This window comes from Mirounga angustirostris, unplaced genomic scaffold (assembly GCF_029215605.1).
Source record: "Mirounga angustirostris isolate CCGP_5_RB_7025 unplaced genomic scaffold, mMirAng1.0.hap1 SCAF_3, whole genome shotgun sequence".
NCBI classification, from domain to species: domain Eukaryota; kingdom Metazoa; phylum Chordata; class Mammalia; order Carnivora; family Phocidae; genus Mirounga; species Mirounga angustirostris.
In genome coordinates this window covers 94691285-94709050 of record NW_026991711.1, presented here as the reverse complement: position 1 = coordinate 94709050, position 17766 = coordinate 94691285, and the positions used below count along the sequence as shown (strand labels likewise).

The window sequence follows — 17766 nt, the reverse complement described above, 5'->3', positions numbered from 1 at the left end:
ACCATAGAACCGGAGGATAATTCACTACCGTTGCTCCATTTTACAAGTAATTATAATTGCTTCCTTTTTTAGGGCTTTAAGTTTGTGAAGCATTTTCTCAATGATCCTCAATGTCCTGAGGCACACAGACTGGCTGTTATTATCGTGACATATATGGGGAAACTGAGGCCCAGAGAGGTTCATGGACTTGCCCAATTAACAGAAGAGCCAGGTCTGGGCGGAACCCGGGCTGCCTGATTCCAAATCCACTCTTCTCGCTACCACATGAAAAAAAATCAATGGAAGTAGAAATTTTACAGTTTTATATTTCTTTACTTTTTATTTAAATGTTCAGATTTGGGGTTTCTAAGTGTCACATAATGTTATTTAGAGGCGCCTGGGTGGTGCAGCCAGTGAATCGTCTGCCTCTGGCTCAGGTCATGATCCCGGGGTCCTGGGATCGATCCCCGCATCGGGCTCCACGCTCAGCGGGGAGTCTGCTTCTCTCTCTCCCTCTGCCCCTTCCCCTGCTTGTGCTCTCTTGCCTGCTCAAATATATAAACAAAATCTTTTTTAAAATATTTATATTTTACTTAATTATTTGTTCTTTAAAATATATAATATGGAAAAAGCACAAGTTAGCAAATTTCCTAGCTCTAAAATCAGTTTGGATCTAAAGAAATCAGACAGTATGTTTACCCCAAAGGGCAGTGGCCACATTTATGTGTCCCCAGCACACAACAAGATGTTTGGCACAACATAGGATCTCAATAAATGTTTGTTGAATGAAAGAAATATGAAAACTATGGGTCTAATATCCATTTACATTCTCAGGGACATGTGTTTATAGAGTGCATTCCCTATAGAAAAAAATAGGAGTTGAAGATAATAGATGAATTTCGAATCTAGAACATCAGAGATGGAAGGATGTGGAACATCATGTAGCCCCACCCAGGTAAATATGGGTGTATCTCTGCAAAATAGCAAGTTCGTGCAATCTCCTTGCCCTTTATTAAACAGGGGAAATAACAATATTAACTTTATGGGGTGGTTGTGGAGTTAGATGATTCTGACAGTGCCGTGCACAATAAATATTAGCTATTGTTAGCATCTCAGTATTTGTCGAGAGAGTGAAGCTGAGTCCTTACCTGCCACCCTACCTTCCTCAATTCCTCTGGCCACCCTCTACCATCCACCTCCCATGCTCCACTAGCTAAGCTGAGAACTGCACGTGGAAGAGAACATTCTAGATGGTGAGGGGGGTGAAGCATTGCACTAAAGAACACTAAGTCTCTCTCTTCCAGCAGGGTCTGGGAATATGGGTTTGGGTAAATGTTTAAAGTGGGAGATGGTTGGAATGTGGGCCTCCTTAAAAGTGGGGAATGGACTGATTGGTGGAGTGGTCTCTCATGTCCCTTCCAAAGATGGAGGACTTTATCTCGGGTCTCTGTCCAGACCTTACAGCCTTCCCTTTCCTACTCAGATCATACACCATTCTCCTCCACCCAGTAAATGGCATCATGGAGAGAGGTTCATTATGAAGGCAAGGAGAGCTACCTCTTCTAGAGGACATCCAGAAGGTCCCTTTATTTTTTTTTTTAAGATTTTATTTATTTATTTGAGAGAGAATGAGATAGAGAGAGAGCACATGAGAGGGGGGAGGGTCAGAGGGAGAAGCAGACTCCCTGCTGAGCAGGGAGCCCAATGCGGGACTCGATCCAGGGACTCCAGGATCATGACCTGAGCCGAAGGCAGTCGCTTAACCAACTGAGCCACCCAGGCGCCCCTAGAAGGTCCCTTTATCCAGGGGGCAGCCGCTTACTTCCAAGGTGGAGAGCCTGTAGCACACCTCCCTCTCCTTCCTCCTTACAGTGAATCCAATCAGAGCAAGCAAGCACCTTACCCAAAGGCTGTAGGTCAACAGGAGACCAGGGACCAATAGTCTGTCATTAAAAGATAGGCTGAGTTAGGGCACCTGGATGACTCAGTCGGTTAAGCGTCCAACTCTTGATCTCAGCTCAGGTCTTGATCTCAGGGTCCTGAGCTAATTGAGCTAATGTGATCCCTTCTCTCAGGAATGTGAACCTGGAAGTTAAAAAGAGATTGAACAACTTAGCAACAGGGAGAGAAGCTGGATAGTTTTGAAACAGAGAATGGGGCATGGGGCAGCAGGGGGATAGGCCCTGAGCAACTGAACTTAGGAAGCAGTGAAGACAGGTTTATAGTGTTTGGAAAACATAAGAATAAAATAGAGACAAGCGGCAAGTCAGGATGGAACCCAAGCATGCCTCTCCCTGAGTTGCCCCAATCCCAGCCAGCCCTAGTAGTGGGGTCCCCGCCTTATAACAACCCCTCTTTTACTTAAGAAGAGAACCTGTTCCCTAACACCAAAGAGCCTAATCAGATCTCAAGACTTGGCCAAGGCACAGACACAGAGGTTTCCAACAGCAGTGCCTTCAAAAAAAGGTTGCATTTCAGATACTCTGTTGGCAGGAAGTGTGTCAGTGCCATCGTGGGAAGACTTTAGAGGAAGCAGTGCAAAACAAAGACTTTGCGATGTATACAGAAGGCTGTCAGATGATGCTTACTCCCCCAGTAACCAATAGTGCAAGCCCTTACATACAGGCACATGAGCACATGCACACACCCTGCCCCCGGTCCCACTGCCAGTATCTCCACAACTAGATACCAGCAAAAGCTAGAGCCTTGGAGCGGGGTGGTCCACTGTCTCTCCCAAAGCTAGAGCCTTGGAGCAGGGTGGTCCGCCGTCTCTCCCAAAGCTCTTTTCCTTGGGCTTACTCTTTCAGTAGGAAAGATGGAAAGAGAAACAAAAATGTTTGCTTACATGTCTACTCATTGGTGGTCCTCCTACTTGTGGGTGGTGATGTGAACAGCTGATGCTGGTAGTCACCAAGTTCCTGTCACCTTCTGCTAGCCCCTCTGCTCATCTAGCTTAATTTGTGGTGGTGGTATGGCAATAGGGGAAGCTGGTACCTCTGAAAAGAAAATATTTTATATTAAAACAATATTTAAGGTGTGCCTGCATGGCTCAAGTTGGTTAAGCGTCTGCCTTCGGCTTAGGTCATGATCTCAGGGTCCTGGGATCGAGCCCTGCATCATGCTCCTTGCTCAGCGGGAAACCTGCTTCTCCCTCTCCCCCTACCCCTCTCTCACTCTAATGTGCTCTCTCTCACTCTAATGAATAAATAAAAAATCTTTTAAAAAAATATTTAAGTATTCAGGTTGGAGTTAAGTTGAAAATTATATGATACATGATATTTTTTTCTGGATCTGCTTCTAGAGTAGTCTGCGGTGCTGTAGCCCACCCCCAATATCAAGTAGAGTAGGGCAACATGTGCCCAGAACACCTGGATTTTGGTCTCATACAATTCCCCAGCAAGAACCGAGGAGCCTCGGAAAGTTTCTGATTCTATATTTTGGAGCGAGGATAATTCAGATGGATCTGGAGCATCACTTTGTTGCCAGAAAGTTTACCTCCAAAATGATCCAGGGCAATTAAGGGATAAAGGAGCTGGTTAAAAGGGCTCCCACTGAGCAAACTGTGACAATTACGGCACATAATTGAATGTGCCAATTATATTCAACCTCCCAGCTCAGAGGTAGCTCTCCTTGCCTTCATAATGAACCTCTCTCCATGATGCCATTTACTGGGTGGAGGAGAATGGCGTCTGATCTGAGTAGGAAAGGGAAGGCTGTAAGGTCTGGACAGAGACCCGAGATAAAGTCCTCCATAGAAAGCAGAACTTCTCTGCACAACCATATGAGGCATACTAAAAAAAAAAGGAAAAGAAAAAAAAAAAGCACGTACAACTTTTTAATGATGTTTACAGTACATTGACAGAGCCAAACTATGTGTATATTATATTCAAGTTTTGGTCAATGTCAAAATTTCATCATTGCAAATCAAACAGCTAAAAGAGTAATTGGAATCCTGGCAGGGGATGCAGAATCTCATCAACTCTACTCAAGAAATAAAAAATTATGGAAGATTTACTATTAAAAAAAAAAACCACAGGGGAGCCTGGGTAGCTTGATTAGTTGGGTGTCTGACTCTTGGTTTCAGCTCAGGTCATAATCTCAGGGTCATGGGATCAGGCCCCATGTTGGTCTCCCAGCTCAGTGCAGAGTCTGCTTGAGATTCTCTCTCCCCCTCTGCCTCTGCCCCTCCTCTCTCTTGCTCTCAATAAATAAATAAAATCTTTTTTTAAGATTTTATTTATTTATTTATTTATTTATTTGAGAGAGAGAGAAAGAGCATGAGTTGGGGGGAGGAGCAAAGGGAGAGGGAGAAGCAGACTCCCCGCTGAACAGGGAGCCTGACGCCACAAGACTCGACCCAGGACCCTGTGATCATGACCTGAGCAGAAGGCAGATGCTTAATCTACTAAGCCACCCAGGCGCCTCTAAATAAATAAATCTTTAAAAGAAAACACACGCACACAGGTTTGGAAAGTCCAATTATCCCCACAGAGACTCCACCTAATAAACACAAACTCATGATGAATCTTCCTGGAAATCACGGTGGACCTCCACCTTGGCAAGAATATACCACTAAAAGTTCAACCCAGAACGCAGCAGTATGGAGTGCCTTGATGGATGGTTCTGTGCCCCTGGCTTGGAAGACTGCATTTGTCATGTCGGGATGAATAAAAGATTCTACCTGAATTGATACTTTGGTGCTGGTTAGGTTATCTGTAATAACAAGTTTCATTCCACAGTTTCATTTGTACTTCAAGAGGTTTAAAACACGTCAGAGAATCTGTTATATTTAGTGACTGTTTTTATTAGATTTACAAGAGTTGCTTAAGGGTTTAGAAAGATTTTGCTTATTAGATAAAAGCTACATTTGGGGGGTAGTGCATTTGAAAGAATCAGCTAAATTAAATTTGAAAATGTGATTTGAAATGTCTAAGGGAATTTGATCAATTAAGTACAGGAGTGGTGTGGTATAATTAAGGAAGATTTAATCTGTAAAGCCCATGGTTAATTGAAAGTTAATCAAAGAACAAGTAGAAAAAATTCTTATTTTATATAAAAAATAGTACTGGGTTTATTAATAAGATAATATTTGAAAATTGAGGCTCTAGGCTTAGGAGACATGGGATATTTAAGCTTACTATTTTATTTATTTTTTTTTTTATTTTTTTTTAAGATTTTATTTATTCATTTGACAGGGAGATAGAGCCAGAGAACACAAGCAGAGGAAATGGCAGGGGCAGAGGGAGAAGCAGGCTCTGCACTGAGCAGGGAATCCCGATGCGGGGCTCAATCCCAGGACTCTGGGATCATGACCTGAGCCAAAGGCAGACGCTTAACCATCTGAGCCACCTAGGTGCCCCTAAGCTTACTATTTTAATCAACTAAATAATAATTAAAACACAAATCACTTTTAAGTATTCCTATCATGCCCAAAAGCCCCCTCAGAAATTTTTTTCATGAAGAAATAGAGAAGCTGAGTAGACCGGTACCAAGTAAGGAGACTGAATCAGTAATTTAAAATCTCCCCACAAAGAAAAGCTCCAGAGCTGATGGTTTCACTGGTGAATTCTACCAAATATTTATTTATTTATTTACTTACTTACTTATTTATTTATTTTTAAAGATTTTATTTATTTGACAGAGAGAGAGACAGCAAGAGAGGGAACACAAGCAGGGGGAGTGGGAGAGGGAGAAGCAGGCCTCCCTCGGAGCAGGGAGCCCGATGTGGGGCTCGATCCCAGGACCCTGGGATCATGACCTGAGCCAAAGGCAGACGCTTAACGACTGAGCCACCCAGGCGCCCCTCTACCAAATATTTAAAGAGATAATACCAATCTTTCTCAAAATTCTGCCAAAAAATTGAAAAGGAGGAACACTTCTTAACTCATTCTGTGGGTCAGCATTACCCCACTACCAAAACCAGAAAAAGATACTAGGAAAATTCAGCAAATTTCCCTTATGAACACTGATGCAAAAGCCCTCAACAAAATACTAGTAAACTGAACTCAGCAGCACATTAAAAGGATTATACACCATGACAGAGTGGGATTAATTCCTGCAATGCAAGGACGGCTCAACATATGAAAATAGATCAACAAATACACCACATTAACAAAATAAAGCAAAAAAGCCAATTGATCATCTCAACCGATGCAAAATTTGGCAAGATTCAACACCCTTACGTGAAAAAAACACTCAACTCTTAGAAGGTGGAGGAGAGTCAGTAATGTATCCTCCAGACTGAGAAGGCACTTTAATACTGAAACACAAAGCAAGCCACTCCATACCACCTACTCTGCCAGTAACTTACTAACAGGGGCAATCCCGAGGGCTGGCCGCTGCGACCAATCCAGGTGGTACTAAGCTTTTATTCTGCACCCATTCTCTGCCGGGCCCTGACGGCAACCCACAGCTTTTATAAAGCAAGGGGCGTGGTGGTGAGGTCCCAGGGTAGTTATCTAAAGTGGTGCCACCTGTGTGCCTGACTGGCCCTCTACCAGTTATCTAAAGTCACCTGTGCCAAGATGGAGGACCAAAGATGGAGTCAGTGTTGCCAGCACTCCTACACTCAAACAAACTAGGAATAGAAGTAAACTGCCTTGGGCGCCTGGGTGGCTCAGTTGGTTAAGCGACTGCCTTTGGCTCAGGTCATGATCCTGGAGTCCCGGGATCGAGTCCCGCATCAGGCTCCCTGCTCGGCAGGGAGTCTGCTTCGTCCTCTGACCCTATCCCCTCTCATGTGCTCTCTGTCTCTCTCATTCTCTCTGTCTCAAATAAATAAATAAAATCTTAAAAAAAAAAAAAAAAAAGAAGTAAACTGCCTCCACATAATAAAAAGCCATATGAAAAACCCATAGCAAACATCATACTCAATGGTGAGAAACTGAAAGCTTTTCCTCTAAGATCCGGAAAAAGACAAGAATGCCTGCTTTCACTGGTTCTATTTAACATCGTACTAGAAGTTCTAGCCAGAGCAGTTCAGTCAGGCAAAAGGAAAAGAAAGAAAAGGCATCCAACTGGAAAGGAAGAAGTAAAATTATCTCTGCTCATAGATGATATGATCTTATAGGTAGAAAACCCTAAAGATTCCACACACAAAAAAAAAACTGTCAGAGTTAATAAATGAATTTAGCAAAGTAGCAGAATACAAAGTCAACACACAAAATTCAGTTGCTATACACTAACAATAAACAATCTGAAAGGGAAATTATGAAAATACTTCCATTTACAATAGCAACAAAAAGAACAAAATACTTAGGAATTAACTACAAAGGTGAAAGACTTATATAATGAAAACTACAAAATATTGCTGAAAGAAATTAAAGAAGACATAAATAAATGGGAACACATCCCATGTTCATGAATTGAAAGATTTCGTATTGTTAAGATGTCAGTACTATCCATGGCGGCCGCTAAGGACACCCATGAGGACCATGACACCTCCACTGAGAATGCAGATGAGTCCAACCACGATCCCCAGTTTGAGCCTATAGTTTCTCTTCCCGAGCAGGAAATTAAAACGCTGGAAGAAGATGAAGAAGAACTTTTTAAAATGCGGGCAAAGCTATTCTGATTCGCTTCAGAGAATGATCTCCCAGAATGGAAGGAACGAGGCACTGGTGACGTCAAGCTTCTGAAGCATAAGGAGAAAGGGACCATCCACCTCCTCATGAGGAGGGACAAGACCCTGAAGATATGCGCCAACTATTATATCACGCCGATGATGGAACTGAAGCCGAACGCGGGCAGTGACCGTGCCTGGGTCTGGAACACCCATGCTGACTTTGCCAACGAGTGCCCCAAGCCAGAGCTGCTGGCCATCCGCTTCCTAAATGCTGAAAATGCACAGAAATTCAAAACAAAGTTTGAAGAATGCAGGAAAGAGATCGAGGAGAGAGAAAAGAAAGGGTTGGGCAAAAACGACGATGCCGAGAAGGTGACTGAGAAGCTAGAAGCTCTCTCCGTGAAGGAGGAGAGCAAGGAGTTGGAAGACACCGAGAGCAAGGCTGGAGCGGAGGAGGAGCAATAAGCCACCTCCCCTTGACTTCCTTCCGTTCTTTTCCTCCTTTTTCTTTTTTTAAATTTTGCCCTGCCCCTTCTTTTCAGTTTGTTTTTATTCTGTTTTGTTTTTACAAGGGACTTTATATAAAGAACTGAATTCAAAAAAAAAAAAAAAAAAAAAGATGTCAGTACTATCCAAAGCAATCTACAGATTAAATGCAATCCCTATCAAAATCCCAATGACATTTTTTTACAGAAATAGAAAAACCCAACCTAAAATTCATAGGGAATCTCGAGAGACCCTGAATGGCCAAAACAATCGTGGAAAAGAACAAAGTTGAAGGACTCAGACATCCTGATTTCAAAACTTACTGCAAAGCTACAGTTTTCAAAACAGTATGGTACTGGCATAATGACAGACGAATAGAACAGAATACAGAGTCCAGAAGTAAATCTTCATATATACAGTCAAATGATTTTGGACACGTGTGCCAAGACCATTCAATGAGGACAGGACAGTCTTTTCAACAAATGGTGCTGGGCAAACTGGATATCCACATGCCAAAGAATGAAGTTGGACTCTTACCTAACACTATATACAAAAAATTAACTCAAATGGGGGCGCCTGGGTGGCTCAGTCGTTAAGTGTCTGCCTTCGGCTCAGGTCATGGTCCCAGGGTCCTGGGATCAAGCCCCGCATCGGGCTCCCTGCTCCGCGGGGAGCCTGCTTCTCCCTCTCCCACTCCCCCTGCTTGTGTTCCCTCTCTCGCTGTCTCTCTCTGTCAAATAAATAAATAAAATCTTTAAAAAAAAAAAAAAAAAATTAACTCAAATGGATCAAAGACCTAAATGTAAGACCTAAAACTATAAAACTCTTAGAAGAAAACATAGTTGCCATATGGTGAGAGGGCTTCATGATGCTGGATTTGGCAATGATTTTTTGGATATGACACCAAATGCGAGGCAACAAGAGAAAGTAGACAAATTGGACTTCGTGAAAATTTTAAAACTTCACAAAAAAACATCAAATGACAATGTCCACAGAGTAAAATGGTAACCAACAGAATGAGAGAAAATATTTGTAAATCACGTATCTGATAAGGGATCAATACCCAGAGTCTACTGAGAACTCCTAAAACTCAATAACAAAACAGCAACCCAATTAAAACATGAGCAAAGCACTTGAATAGACATTTCTCCAAAGAAGATATACGAATGACCAATAAACACATGAAAAGATGCTCAATATCACTAATCATTAGGAAAGTACAAATCAAAACTATGAGATACTATCTCACACCCATTAGGATGGATGCTATCAAAATTCTCTGAAAACAGCAAGTGTTGGTGAGGATGTAGAGAAATTGGAGCCCTGGTGTACTGTTGATGGGAATGTAAATGGTATAGCTTTGTGGGAAACGGTATGGCTGTTCCTCAAAAAAAAAAAAAAAAAAAAATAGAATTGCCATTTCATTCAGCAATTCACCTCTGGGTCTATATAAAAGATTTGAAAGTGGGATCTTGAAGAGATATTTGTACACCCATACTCATAACAGCATTATTCACAATAGCCAAAAGGTAGAAGCAACTCAATGTCTATTAACCAATGAATGGATAAACAAAATGTGGTGCATACATACAATGGAATATTTTTTAGCCTTAAAAAGAAAGGAGATCCTGTCACATGCTTTAACATGGACAAAACTTGAGGACCTTATGCTAAGTTAAATTACCCCTTCAAAAAGAGACAAATACTGTATGTTTCCACTTATATGAGATACTTAGTCAAAATTATAGAGACAGAAAGTACAATGGTGGTTGTCAGGGACTAGAGGGCAGGGGACATGGGGAGTTGTGAGGGATAGAGCCTCAGTTTTACAATTTGAAAAGAATTATAGAGATGCTTGCTAGTGATGGTCGTACAACATTATGAATGTATTGTACAAAGACCACTGAACTGTACACTTAAAAATAGTCAGGATGGGGTGCCTGGGTGGCTCAGTTGGTTAAGCGACTGCCTTCAGCTCAGGTCATGATCCTGGAGTCCCAGGATCAAGTCCCGCATCGGGCTCCCTGCTCGGCAGGGAGCCTGCTTCTCCCTCTGACCCTCCCCCGTCTCGTGCTCTCTCTCTCTCATTCTCTCTCTCAAATAAATAAATAAAATCTTTAAAAAAAAAATAGGATGATAAATATGTGTTTTACCACAATGGGAAAAAACCAACCACCAGATGCCTCATAATCTGTCATTCCCTGGGTGCTTATCCCTATATTTATTTCCTGTTTATACCCTAATAGAGTCCCAATCACACACCCCTTGCAGGCCTCCCAAACCTCACTGCAACCTTTAGGATGCTTGGTCCACCATCTGCAAATTCCACATACCTTCATTTCCTTCTCTGAACTTTTGCTTCTCTTGCTCGCTTTCACCAAAGCTTGGCTCTCTTCCGTGAGGATACCATAGCTCCTTCAAGTGAAGTCATTTTCTTCTTTTCTTTTCTTCCTTTTCTTTCTTCTTCTTTTCTTTCTTCTTCCCCATGCTCTCTGGAAATCAGGATAGAATTGGTGTCCTCTTTGTCCCCACGGCCATTTCCTTCACAAACCCCAGTTCCTGTGAAATGCCTGCCATCAGACCATTCCAGTACACCACCAGCCTTGCTACTATGATCCACCCACCCCTTAATCACTCTCTCTCCTTTCTGAATTACTTTAGCACCCAGACCCTCGCATTCTTTACCACTCTCCCTTTCACCATTCTTGCCAACTTCAACATTGGCAGAGACAATCCATCCAACATCTTGGCCTCTTGTAACTGAGCCTCTGGTTTTAATGGTACCTGAGACATAATTTCTGGAGGTGGCTGAGGGACAACATGAAAAGGTCAATGCCACTGAAAGAAGTACTTATTATTTACATTTCCTGAGAGGAGGGAGCACACCATGCCATGTGGGGCCACATGGGAGGTACCAGGGTCAGTCAGGAAGCAAGAGGAGCACGTAGAAAGCATGGCCCAGAGCCTCTACTGAGGTTTCCATGGGAAGGAATGGTGAGGCAGGGTGGGAAGTTTGAAGAAGTTTAGGACTGGATAGTTTCAATAATTTTGGTGGGCTCTGGGCTTACAGGGGCTCTAGTTGTCCAGGACCTGGCCCTGGGATCATTTAGAACAGAGGAAATATTGGGTTGGTGTGTGAGAGCTGAAGGAGGTGGTAGGGGGTAAGGGCTCTGGATTGGTTGGTTTGTCATATGAAAGGTATGCTTGTGGTGAAAGTGGGGGGAGTCATTTGTTATCTCTAGGAATTAGCTAGTCCCGGGAGGGGCAGCCTTTCTAGGATTAGCAAGGCCCCCAAATTGTAAAACATCATAAAATAAGGAAAATTTTAAAAACGTGACTCATACACTGCCTCATTCTCAGTAATCTCTTCCACCCCACCACAGCCATTGACTCCCACAGTCATACTCTTGACCTTGCCATCACCAATATTGACACCACCTCTGAAGCGTCCATTTCCAGCCTCCCACCTTTTAATCACCAACTCCTTATACACATTAAAAAAACCACATTTTATTATGGAAATTTCCAAACATACATAAAGTAGAGCACAGTATAATGAGCTCTCCCCTAAACTTATCACGAAGCTTCAAAAACTACCAACATTTTGTTGATGTTGTTTCATCTATGCCCCTGGTTTTTGTGGTGCTATGGTGGTGGGTTTTTTTGGCTGTAATATTTTGAACTAAATAGTGGACATCATGTTCGTTGCACCTATCAATACTTCAATATGCATCTCTAACTGATAAGGACTTTTTGGTCTACCTAAATATCATGCTTCATCCCCTAGCAAAATAAGCAATTCATTAATATCACCTGATACTCAATCCATATTCAGATCTCCCTGGTGGTCTCAAAGGTGTCTTTTTTTACAGTCAGTACACTATTGGTTCAGGATCCCAACAAAAGCCACGTATTGCATTTAACTGTTAAGTCTTCCACATCTCTTATTTTATAACAGTCTCCAGGGCAGATGATATGGTTTCTCTAAAGAAATCAATGGCATAAAAAACAATGGAAAGGAGACTATTATTTAGTTCATCCTCATCTTCCCTCACAGTCTCACCTTTCCACCCAGGAGCTAAGTCCTCCTCCCTCTTTACTCCAGGGCTTGGATGGAAAAGAGAGTCAGACACAGAGGCCAGACCCACTTGGGAGAATTAGCAAGACCCACTAGGTTAAATTCGTATGGAGGCAGGAGATGTAATGGGAAATGTACAGGGACAGAGGTCCTATGCCATTCAGGGGCATGCTAGGTGCATATGAGCTGGGTACCCTGCTCAAGCTAAATGCCTCCATTTCTTCATCTGTAAAGCAGGAATAATGTACTTTATGTGCCCACAGACTTTTTCTGTAAGGGCCAGATAGTCAAAATTTTAGGCTTTCTGGATCAGACTGTCTCTGTCCTGGCTACTCAACTCTGCCCTTCTGGGAGAAAGCAGCCATAGGCAACTTTAAAGAAATGGGCATGGCTGTCTTCCAATAAAACTTTATTTACAATAACAGGTGGCCAACTGGACTTGGTCCATCCGCAGGCTGATGATCCTTGACCTAAGCGTTGCTGGGAAGATAAGGTGACAGGCGCGACGCTGCTCTGTGGGCTGTAACGCGTGGATCATTTAAGAGGAACTGGAGGGGCAGCTGCTATGGTAATAAAATTAAGCCTAGAGCGGCTCAGGGGCGGCGAACACTTCCAGACAGGAAAGGCCACGGACCCGGCAGTCAGGTGGGCATGGGCTCCGATGGGGGCTTAGCCGTAGGCCACCTCCTAACCCACGCAGGGCCGCTGTTTCCCAGACGGCTCAACGGGCGACCGAGGCTGCCTCCCGAGTGCAGAGAACGAAGCGCTAGCCCGGGTTGCTCAGCTCGCTTCGCTCATCCGGAAGCGAGGACGTCGCAGGTCGCTGCCCCCACCCCAAGGCGCTCCGGCCCCAGCCGCCAGCAGGTTAGTACCCGCGCCCCGGCCCCGCCCCCCGGAGTCCCGCCCCGCGGAGTCTCCCCTCCCCCCCGTCCCCGCCCCCAGAGCCTGCTCTGCGCCCGGCCCGCCCCCTGTAGTCCCCGCCCCTAGAGCCCGGCCGGTGTGCTCTGCGCCCGGCCCGCCCCCTGTAGTCCCCGCCCCTAGAGCCCGGGCGGTGTGCTCTGCGCCAGGCCCGCCCCCTGTAGTCCCCGCCCCTAGAGCCCGGCCGGCGTGCTCTGCGCCAGGCCCGCCCCCTGTAGTCCCCGCCCCCAGAGCGCCGGCCGGCGTGCTCTGCGCCAGGCCCGCCCCCTGTAGTCCCCGCCCCCAGAGCGCCGGCCGGCGTGCTCTGCGCCAGGCCCGCCCCCTGTAAGTCCCCGCCCCCAGAGCGCCGGCCGGCGTGCTCTGCGCCCGGCCCGCCCCCTGTAGTCCCCGCCCCTAGAGCCCGGCCGGTGTGCTCTGCGCCCGGCCCGCCCCCTGTAGTCCCCGCCCCTAGAGCCCGGGCGGTGTGCTCTGCGCCAGGCCCGCCCCCTGTAGTCCCCGCCCCTAGAGCCCGGCCGGCGTGCTCTGCGCCAGGCCCGCCCCCTGTAGTCCCCGCCCCCAGAGCGCCGGCCGGCGTGCTCTGCGCCAGGCCCGCCCCCTGTAGTCCCCGCCCCCAGAGCGCCGGCCGGCGTGCTCTGCGCCAGGCCCGCCCCCTGTAGTCCCCGCCCCCAGAGCGCCGGCCGGCGTGCTCTGCGCCAGGCCCGCCCCCTGTAGTCCCCGCCCCCAGAGCGCCGGCCGGCGTGCTCTGCGCCAGGCCCGCCCCGCGCACGTGTCGTGGTAGCCCAGGCGGCGGCATAGGAGGTGAGCCACGGGTGGGCGGGCGGTTCGCGGAGCCGGGACGGGCCCCCTCCCCAGGGTCCCCTCCACCCTAGTGGTCGAGCCGCGGAGCTGTGGGGCACAGATTAGGCCCCCCCCGCCCAGAATGGACGCCCAGCGGGGAGCCCTCTGCAAGGGTTCCGCAGGCCCTCCTCGCCCAGCCTGGAGCGCGGCCTTGGCGCTGGTGGGCCCGGGGGCGTTGGGACTTTGTCCAGGACCCTTGCTTTTCTAGCCTTAGCTGCTTCGTTGGGAATATAGGCCCAAGTGATGTGCCCCTTTAGGAATTTTCGTTAAAACAGGCCAGGCGGCACCCCGCGTTCTTGTTTGCAGCAACGTACTTGGTAATTAAACAGCTATCACAGGCAGGCAGGAAGACAGTAAGCTTCAACCACAGTAAAACAATTATGAACTCTTGCTGAAATATTTACGGATGAAATAAGAGGACGCCCGGGATGTGTTTCAAAATAAGCCAGTTGGAGGAGGAATGTGGGTGGGAGAAGAGAGGAAACAAGATTGGCCATGAGTTGGTTGAAATTGGCTAATGTGCTATTTTGTCTACTTTTGTAGATATTTGTAATTTAGCAATAAATTTTTTTCTGAAATGAAAAGCTTGCTGTGAGGCCCTGATAGCCTGTGTTCAAATACTGTGCCCGTGTTAGCTAGGACAAGTACTGGGTGGCAGAAATTTATTTTCTCAGGATCTGGAGGCTCAAAGTCCAAGATTACAGTGTCAGCATGACGGTTCTTCTGAGATCACTCTCACTGGGTGGGTTGTAGATGGTCACCTTCAGGCTTGTGCCCTCTAATCTTTCCTCTGTAAGTGTCTGTGTCTTAATCTGTTCTCTTAGGGACACCTAAGAGATTAGATTAGGACCTACCCTAATGACCTCATTTAAAGACCCCATCTGTAAATAGTTACATTCTGAGAGGCTGGGGGTTAAGACTTCAGCATATGAATTTGGAGGGGACACACAACCTGTAACGTTGCCACTTTGCTAGTTTGGGGTTTCAACCAATTAATCTATCTCTGCCTCAGTTTCCAATGTTCGAAAATAGGGGCAATAGTAGTAATTAGGTCATGGAGTTGTGAGGATTCAGTAGTTGGACAATATAAAGTCTCAGAATTGTGTCTAGCATATAGGAAGTGATAAGTTGAACATAGGTGTCACCTATAAATTCGTGATCATAGGGCCTTACTGTGGGATGACGAGTGGAGTGAGGCAGTTGGGTACTTCGTGCTGAGCCTAGCCACGGGAATAAAAGTCATAGGCATGGCAGTGTCACAGGGGCTGTCTGCTACCTTGCCGGACTCATTGCCTTATGTGTGTTCATTCATATACTCATCACAGCCACCCTAGGGATGCCATTGTCGGATGCCTGTTTGGCAGATGGGGCGGGTGATGCACAGAGGTGGGGGCTGGATCTGAACTCTGGCTCTGGAGCTCATGCTCTTAACCACCTCGCTGTATTGCCTCTGTTTCAAAGGACGTGACCCTGCGGTGTGTTCAGTCTGCAGGCCGACCCAGGGGACTGTTGGCTGATTCACTTTCTCCTGGCGCAGGCTGACAGCGGCGGCAGCCCTCATGGCCGGTCCGCTGTGGCGGGCCGCCACACTTGCGCACAGACATAGGACCGGCCTGTTGGTGGGTTCCTGTGCAGTCCTGTTCGGGGCCCAGATCTCCCACCACCTCGTCCCGGACCCCGTGATGCGATGGCTGTACCAGTACTGGCCTCGGGGCCAGCCCGCCCCGCTCTCCCCAGAGCTGCGGGGGCTCTTCCAAGAGGTGCTGCAGGACATCGGTGTCCCCTCCGGCCACCGCTGTGAGGCTTTCAGCACGTTCACCTTCCAGCCTGTGAGTGCTGGCTTCCCGCGACTCCCCGCGGGGGCCGTAGTGGGCATCCCAGCCACCTTCCTGGGTGGCACGTTGATCAACACCGATCACCCAGTGGTGGTACACGGGCACAGAGTGAACTGGCAGAGCCCAGCAGGCGCCCGGCTCAGAGACGCCCTGACGCTGTCCCGTGACGCCCAGAAGTTTGCCTTGGCCAAGGAAGTGGTGTACGTGGAGAGCGGTGCAGCTGCCCTCCAGGCCCTGCCGGCCCCAGCCTGCCTGGCGGGAACCTGGGCCCTGGGTGTGGGTGCCAAGCATGCCCTGGGGCTCTACGGAGGCCCCATGAATTTGCGGGCTGCCTTCAACCTGCTGGCGGCAGTGGCGGGCTTTGTGGCCTACGCCTTCTCCGCGGACTCGCTCACTCATGCCCTGGAAGCCTGGCTGGACCGCCGCGCAGCTGCCCTATCTGCAGCCTATGCCCGGGGCGGGGTGGAGTTCTATGAGAAGATTTTGTCGGGCAACGTCGCCGTGCGCAGTCTCTTGGGCAGTCGTGGAGAGAAGCTGTATACGCCCAGCGGGAACATCGTCCCCAGACACTGGTTCCGCATCAAACACCTACCCTACACGGCCCGCCGGGACCGTGTGCTGCAGATGTGGAGGGCAACACTCAACCCGAGCCGCTCCTGAGAGACTCCTCGCAAGGACAGAGGCACCTCACGCAGGCGCCACCCTGCCGTTGACTCGGGGGGCTCTCGGTGCCTCTGGACCCACAGCCCAGTGTCAGATAAATCAGAGACTCTGGAATGGAACGGCCTAGATTCTACCCCGGTCCATGATCCCAGTGACCTTGGGCAAGTCCCTTTTGAATCTGAGCCTTGGGTTCCTCAGCTGTAAAATGGGGGTGTTGTAAATTACCTGGCAGGAATTGGGGGTTGTGTGAGCTATGGATAAAAGGGCCTGGCCAAGAGGACAGGCCGAAAATAAATGGGATGTCCCTCCTTGGTCTTTGAATTCCTGCAGGCTGTGGGGGTCAGGCCACTTCTCCCCACCAGAGGTGCTTACAGGACGTGAACACTTCCCCAGAGTGAAGAACCACCCTGTAGTTCAGCTGGTGGTCTAATCTCACTTCCTTCTACTGCGGGAGAGAGAAGAGCTTTAGAGGCCCAGGTGAGAAGCTGGTGTGGCCCTGAGAGGCTGGGAAGTGGGAGCCTGAGGTGGGGTTTCAAGGGTGGTGTATCCAGCACAGATGACATGCTCAGACAGCGCCCCTGGGTCTGAAGGGGAGAGAAGGTGTTGCTGGAACCTGGTGCGACCTATGGCATGGGAGACTTGGCAGGAGCTCTGGCCAAAGGAAGAAGACGGAACAAGCCATTGCAAAACCGAGGCCCTGCAGGGAGGGCGCCTGCTGATGTAGTCCAGAGCATGGTCCGTAACCTAGAGAGGAGAGGGACTGGGGGTGGCAGGGAGGAAGCAGGATGGAGGTGGGTGAGATGGACTGGGCCTAGTGTCACACTCGGGGCCCAGGGGAATGCTGCACCCTTGCCCTGTTTGTTTCCCTCGAGCCTTCTGGTGGAAGGTAGAGCAGACCCCACTTTTGATCCTTGGACAGGAGACCCCTTCCCAGGGAAGGTGAGGGCAGTTGTGGCCAGTGAGCCAGACTCACTCAGCCATTCATGTATTTTTATTGTCAATTATGTTTTCCCTGGAAGAATGGAAGAAGTCAGGCCTGGCGCCAGTGTAATTCAGGGCAAAGAGACGGGGCCACACCCAGGGAAGGGCACAGAGCAGGACCAGGAAGCCCACTCAGCAGTGGCAGTTCCTGCAGGAGACTGAGTGGACAGTGAGCGGGGTGGGGTGGCAGGTCTTCCTGCTGGGTCCGTCGCCGTGGCTGGAGATCAGTGTTCGGGCTCCATTCAACCAGCCCATGGGTCCCAGCGTCAGGCCTGGGCAGACACCCCATCTCTCAGGTCCCGGGATGGCAGTGGGCACATGCTTGAAGGCAGAGGTGGATGGATGAGTTAGTGAGTGGGTAAACAAGTCTCCACTCTGGGAAATGCCACTTCAAGGGGCCCCTCGGCTTGTCACCCAAGTGCTAC

The 17766-nt window shown here is 48.0% G+C and overlaps 1 protein-coding gene, 1 long non-coding RNA gene and 1 pseudogene across 5 annotated transcripts; 2 read left to right on the top strand and 1 right to left on the bottom strand.

Moving 5' to 3' along the window:
* Positions 1-1846: 1846 nt before the first annotated feature.
* Positions 1847-12966, bottom strand: LOC135363763 (uncharacterized). Its single transcript, XR_010409821.1, has 5 exons — positions 12525-12966; positions 11843-12013; positions 10363-10521; positions 2825-2975; positions 1847-2064 (listed from the first exon to the last, which is right to left on the bottom strand). It is a non-coding gene; the product is annotated as an uncharacterized LOC135363763 (long non-coding RNA).
* LOC123838562 (ran-specific GTPase-activating protein-like) lies at positions 7382-8153 on the top strand (annotated as a pseudogene). The gene has a single exon (XR_010409820.1). The product of XR_010409820.1 is annotated as a ran-specific GTPase-activating protein-like (transcript).
* Positions 12967-13740: 774 nt separating the features above from the next.
* TMEM177 (transmembrane protein 177) lies at positions 13741-16668 on the top strand. 3 transcript variants are annotated; one of them, XM_064586420.1, is made up of 2 exons: positions 13741-13823; positions 15400-16668. In XM_064586420.1, exon 2 carries the CDS (start codon positions 15422-15424, stop codon positions 16355-16357), a length of 936 nt encoding a protein of 311 aa, XP_064442490.1. In that variant the 5' UTR covers positions 13741-13823; positions 15400-15421; the 3' UTR covers positions 16358-16668. The 3 variants fall into 3 exon arrangements, with proteins under 3 accessions (XP_064442490.1, XP_064442489.1, XP_064442488.1); XM_064586419.1 differs by having other exon boundaries at positions 13747-13823; positions 15348-16668; XM_064586418.1 differs by having other exon boundaries at positions 13761-13823; positions 15324-16668.
* The last annotated feature ends 1098 nt before the right edge of the window (positions 16669-17766 follow it).